At 37.5% G+C, this 6,308-nt stretch overlaps 1 protein-coding gene across 1 annotated transcript; it reads right to left on the reverse strand.

Annotated features, from left to right (window-relative positions):
- Window positions 1-3,571: 3,571 nt before the first annotated feature.
- On the reverse strand, window positions 3,572-4,387 carry LOC137995756 (forkhead box protein L1-like). The gene is given in 1 exon segment (XM_068841256.1): window positions 3,572-4,387. A coding segment is annotated over 1 exon segment (816 nt).
- Between the last annotated feature and the right edge of the window lie 1,921 nt (window positions 4,388-6,308).

The raw sequence follows: 6,308 nt of genomic DNA on the forward strand, positions 1-6,308 counted from the left end.
CAGATAAGAAATGAATCAATATCAAACAGGGTTCTTTCATTTTTGAGAACACCTGGCCATTGCGGAATTTCATTCCGAAGCTGCTGTTTTCCGTAAACACAATTCTAAATCTCTCTAGTACTAGCGGGTTTCGCAACTGAATCGTTGATTCAGTGCAAAAACTATAATATTGGGTCAACCAGGCTTTATTCACATGATTACTCAATAATTCTTTATGTTCCGATGATAGCATTAGAAACTTGAATACAATTAGCCTTTCAGGTCGCAAGGCAACGTATATTACTCTCACGGACATTCAGAGGGAATGAACAAAATAATCACACGTTTCGCAGAGAACTCCCAATAAAAAAGAGGACCCCTTTTAATCTCCTTATTCTTCTTTAACAAAAAAAAAAAAGCGGCCTACCCCTCTGATTGGATTTTCTTAACAAGTTACGCTTTGGGAGGAGCCACAGTGCTCCACCACAAAGAAGCATTTTTTCCTCAAAGGACATTCATTCCCTAGAGACAATAACTCCCAGTTTGTTAAATGCAAATTAGTATACCTTTTAAACATCACAACAGATAATTCTGTTAATTAGTTTTTCGCACTTTGTTTAGTCAATTAGCGAATAGCTTAACAACACCTCCGCCCACTGTTCCGTTGGGTACAATTCGTTCAGTTACGTGGTATTTCTGCGTTTTGCGAGCTACTGACCACGAGCGGTGGAGGGAGAGAATGAAAACTTCTACTTTGGCTGTTTCCGCGGCGATGCAACGCCAGCTTGCTTCATCGCGAATAAAAACCTTTATTGTTTGCTTTCTGTCTTTTTGATTTTTAAGTGATTAAATCTTGGTAAACTGAAAACGATAAGTTGAAGTGAAGGAGGTAATAACTTTTTTTTACCTCTGGTAACGATCTCTGTGCAAGACAAAAGTCCCCATTTGGAAAGCTGTCAGGAGCGTGATATTTGAGTGCTTGACACGATTTGGTTCGGAAAAAGGGGCATCAAATAGTTTTTGCATTCTTTTTTGCTGCAGATACAAAGATGAAGAAGAATGAATCGCTTGTAAATTAATTCCGGTTTGTCTTTGTTTGGAGCTTCAGTTTTTCTTCTACTCGAAATAGCATTTATTGTATTTTAATTTTAGATTTTTATCCTCCAGACGTAAAAAGTGGTCACTTTAAAGCGTAGTCGTATTATATTTAACAATAGCTATAGGATTTCTCGAGTTATTTACAGATGCGTTTTGCGCGACGTAATATTTATAGTACGTCCAGTGTTAACATGGAGATGAAGTAAATGCATCCAACAGCTGACGTTTCCAGCAACAGTGTGTTTTAGCAAATACTGACGATTTGCAAACCCTCCAAAAAGCAAGTGGTGGCCAATTTATCTGCAGTTAGTCTCAATTTGTAACTATCTTTAATGTTTTCCGCTCTGTTTATATTTATACCAAATTAAATGTGACTTCAAGTAGATCCGGGTTTACAACAAACATATGACTGTAGTGCGCCGAAAATTACGGCAAGATAAGCTTGGATTCCAGTTTCAGCGCATGATGAAAACGTTGCCAAGCCCATACAGTCTTTGTGATTAGTCTTAACGAACAATGGTGGACGTCTTAATGATTTTTGACGCCAACTCCGAGAGCTGATTATCTTCAATCTTCAATCCAGACGCCATACGGCAAGCAGCGTCGCTTGCAACATTTACATCCAACCTGAAGACTCATTTGTTTGATCAAGTTTTTAATTAGTTATTAGGTTTTGTTTGCTTAATACTTTAGTTTTTTTTTTTAGTCAGTTGTTTTAGTCTTTTTTTATCTTATTTCTCTATTTACAAAGCTGTACAGCGCTCTGAACTCTAGCATGGGCGCAGTAGTAGTAGTAGTATTATTAATCTGGCCAGAGGATACGTTCTCCGCAAAACTCACTCCTCAGTGACGTTGTCAGGTTAGGGTACAGTATTCCTTTTAAATATAAAGGACATGATAATATTGTAATTAAGGCAAAAGAGAGTACAAACAATTTGTTGTTGTTGGTTTCTCAACCAGAGTTGGATAAATAACGTCATTTTAATTTCCCAACGGAATCTTAGCAAAATCCTCGCACTGTGTGACTAGTCTATCGTTTCCAAAACCAAACCGGCCCTTGCCCCGCCACGCAGTTGGTTGAAAATTACCTCTGGTAAAATTGGACTCCATAACATGAATGAGTGATTCCATTGCACATTACTCTACTGTATGGCGACCGTCTGGGAATACTCGGTGCTATACGACCCCATACAAGACGTTTGTAGAAAGATATCAGTTTACATTAAATTTTGTAATAGGACGATGGTGCCTTTTTAACTCAACAGAGATTGTTTCGCAAACCAGATTTACATTTTGCCGTCACTTCATCTGTAGACAGTTGAAAGAACATGACCTGAAATTGTTACCTTAATAAAGTTATAGTGGATTTTATGGGTAGACAACACTCTGAATTTCGTTGTCCCAAATTCAACTTCATCACTAACGTTTGGTAAACACCATTTTATTTACTACATTCATTCGAGTTTCTGGATATTGTTACGACGGATACAATTGGATTGTTTCGATAAACACTTAAACTCCACAAGTTTCCTGTTGAAAGTACCGTATTTTTTAAAACATGGGTTTGTGATTTGCTTTTTCCTATATTAATCTAAAATTACAACTCGAGCAAATTCTGGTTTCCCTAAAAAAATCAGAACCTACCATTGGAGAGCAGAGGGAGCAGTTTCCAACAATATCCACATAAGCCATGATTCTGATACAAAATGAATGAATTTAAAATGCTGTTCTTGACTTCAAACTGATCCATCCTAAATCCTACGTCATACTAGCCTCCGAATATCTGTAACATGGTAATTATTAGAAAAACATGCACTGCCTTCCTTTATCCTTTCTACTGATTAAGGTTTGAGGAGAGTATTCTATAACATAGGGTGCTATGGATAATCTGCTGATTTCAGTTTGAACGACCTTACTAAATTGCCTTTAACAGTCAAGCCTACTTCTATTTCTTTACGTTTTCGTTCTTTCCGGTTAATTGTTACTGTGGCATTGAACAACTTGACGACAGCTGATGTGTGGCTGTTCCCCAATATTTGTTTTATTGTTGAGTAAAATGTACTTTTATACGCGTTAATGGTAAAGCTTACTCGTCGTTAGCACTGCATCCTAATAAACATGTTTAATCGTCAAAAGGGACAACAACTAAGTTACATTCATTAGTGCATGTGTTTGCCTTTTTTCAAAAGAAATAGATTTTCCTTTGCGATAAAGCAATGTTGTAAACTACATCAGAAATATCTAGAATCAAAATCTTAAGGTAGTAAAAAAGGTTCAAATTTAAACTCAGTAATTAGAATCTTATACTACCACAGTATGGCACAATAGCACAGGCTCCTAAACAGTTGTTATCACAGACACTCTCCTTGACGCATTTTTTCCTACTGAATAAGCTTAAGAAACTAATTTGTCGAATATACCGACGATTCAAAACCTTCGTTTGATTTTATGTAGCATTGTTTTATGGTTCTCGCAAATCCACCTATAACAATTATCAGAATGATGACATACTACAATCCGCGGCGGTAGGAGGAGTAGGTCCTGACATTGTAATCGTTTATTTGGCCTAATTTTCGTTCACTACTTTAGGTCTGTCATACAACAGTCTTTCTATGTGAAAACCTCTATTCTCTGTTCCTTTGGGGCTTTCGAGAGCGTTTTTGGGAGTTCTTTCGGAACTCTCGCTGAGATCTTTCCTTATCCTTATTCCACTTTCTTGTTCCAATGCCTGTCCCGATAATCCATTTCTTCTCGAAACTCTTTTCCTCTTGTAGTCACCCCGACTGAAGTCATCGTAGTTTGTTGGATTGATTGCCCAAAAGTGTCCCTTTCCGTTCGGAGAGCGGCCCACTTTAACAAAGCAGTCATTCAGTGATAAGTTGTGGCGTATAGAATTCCTCCATCCCGGTCCTCGATTCCTGAAGTATGGGTAGTGTGTTTGTATGTAATCATAGATGTCACTTAAGACAAGTTTCTGCAGTGGAGAGCTGAGAATTGCTTTTCCAATGAGACCAATGTATGACTGAGTTGGTTTGTCTTCATTCAGTTTGCTGTGGTACAGTATACCTTGAAAGGATGGTTGGTAACAGAGGCTCGCATGAGCAGGCAATACTCTCATGTCCTTATCAGGATGAAATGAATAAATTTGTGGACTGATATAACCAGCTCCAAGATGAGGCGCCGAGGGAAATGCTGCAACAGTACTTGTAGTTGGATAGTAAAACCTTGCAGAGGTTAAATCTATCGGGGAAAAACTGCCCATCAGCATTGGTGCTAAGTGTGAAGTGGTAGTCGAATCTGCTGGTTTCATAACTGACTTAACACTAATGTTGTGTGTGCCTCAAACACTGATTACTTAGATATAAATGAAATTTCCCACAAGTGAACAAGCAATGATATTGACATACAAAGTAGTTGATCAATGGTGCTATTGTTCCTGATAAACAATCAAACACCTTAATATTCACACTCATTAACGTAATGGTAATTTACGAAAAGTTAAGGATAATAAAAAAGTAAATGAAAAAAAATTGTTTATTAGTTGCCTTTCATTGGGTGAATGATTGGTTCAGAGAAGACAGAGAAAGAGAGAAAGAAGAGTGTATGCTTATGAAAGTAGTTTTCAATATCTTAACAGCTAATTACTACTGATCACCACCCTCCTCTGTGTTTGTTATTGTTTTTTTGTTTGGACGTTGTCTCTGGGAAGGAAAAAATGTCAACAACCTCAATACACGAGGTCCATGTTCAATTAAAAGAAAATTTATCTGGATAATCCTCAAGGATTAACACTTTGGCAATATTTTAGACAACAATTTGCTTTAATTGTAATGCACTTTTAGCTTTTATCGAAGCGGAAGCGAGCATTTACGATTTGTTTTTGACGTCATTTGGGACCATAGTTAAATTTGAAACGTAAATTCCCTTCTGTTATTCCCTTTCTTCGCTATTCTTTCCTCAATTGTTGTTATTTATGTTCGCCATATTTTTTCCAATTCACTGGGTTCTCCCTAATGGGCGCCTCACTATCACCTATTTAAAGCCAAACAATCTCACTGTTATCTTGTTGTGACATAGTTTGACGAGATTGAATAGCCAACAATGCTCAAGTACGTTAATAGCTAGGTTTTTGGTAGGTTTTTACACTCCACAAGAGCACCCAACGAAAAAATTAAGCAAAAAGCCTTTGAGGGACATTTCTAGTCTCCTTGTAATGTAGAAAGACTGTAGAAGGATGTTTTTATCACCTAGAAGAATTTGATCTGTTCGGATATCTTAGCTGAAAATTGAAGTGTCCGAAAATTTTAGTAAATGATATCTTCATTTCAGAAATTGCTAGCTGAACGTTACCTTCTAAGAACTTCCCGGCAAACCATGTACTCATCCGAAACTGCTAGGTGACCTTTTTTAGTGTCAAAGGTTGCAAAAATATCCCTTCCGAAAACGTAAGAGACAATTTTTCCCTGGTTGCGAATCTTTTAGGTGGTGTTTAGTAAAGAAATCTATAGCCGTTTGGCAACGTAGAACCGAAATTCTTAGAACAGTTTGACTCTCCCGAACACATATTTCACCGAAGATTATCGTTGGGTGCCCCTGACTCCATTTGTTGTTTGTTCCGTCGGAATCACAGTTACGTAATTTCAAAGAAGAAAGGGTGCAATAAAGACCTCAGTTGCCTTCAGAAAGAATACAATGCTTCAAGACACAGAACTTTGAAAAAGTTTTGCTCTTTTCCTTAAGTTGGATGTCAAAAGACCGGCTTTCCAGAATAAGCGAGTGCCAATTCATGGCATTGCAGGACTTTCGAGAACAGATCCCTAGGCTCGATCATGTTCGGGCATTTAGTTTCAATCCAAAAGCAAAACATTAGAACTAATTGAAACTAATTAGACGTGAAATCGAGTACAGTTATGATCGTCGCATTTGAAGTGGCATTGGTTTGGGAATGGACTTCACAAAGTTTCAACGGACATCGAGGGACCAAAAGTGCGGAATCACCGGTTTGCCCAAAAAATAAATAGACGATATTACATTTTACGAACGAGCGCAGCCAGTCAGTAAAACATTGTTTTCAACACGAGAAAATAACATTCATATATTCAAGCCGCCATGTAATTTTCTTTTTTTATTTAGTCAGAGCAAAAGACATTACAATTACGAAGCTATACATCATACATCCTACAACAATAATCAGCAGCGAAAGGCAAAATCCCGTGATTTGAATACTATAA

Source organism: Montipora foliosa, chromosome 3 (assembly GCF_036669935.1).
Source record: "Montipora foliosa isolate CH-2021 chromosome 3, ASM3666993v2, whole genome shotgun sequence".
In the NCBI taxonomy this organism is placed as follows: Eukaryota; Metazoa; Cnidaria; class Anthozoa; order Scleractinia; family Acroporidae; genus Montipora; species Montipora foliosa.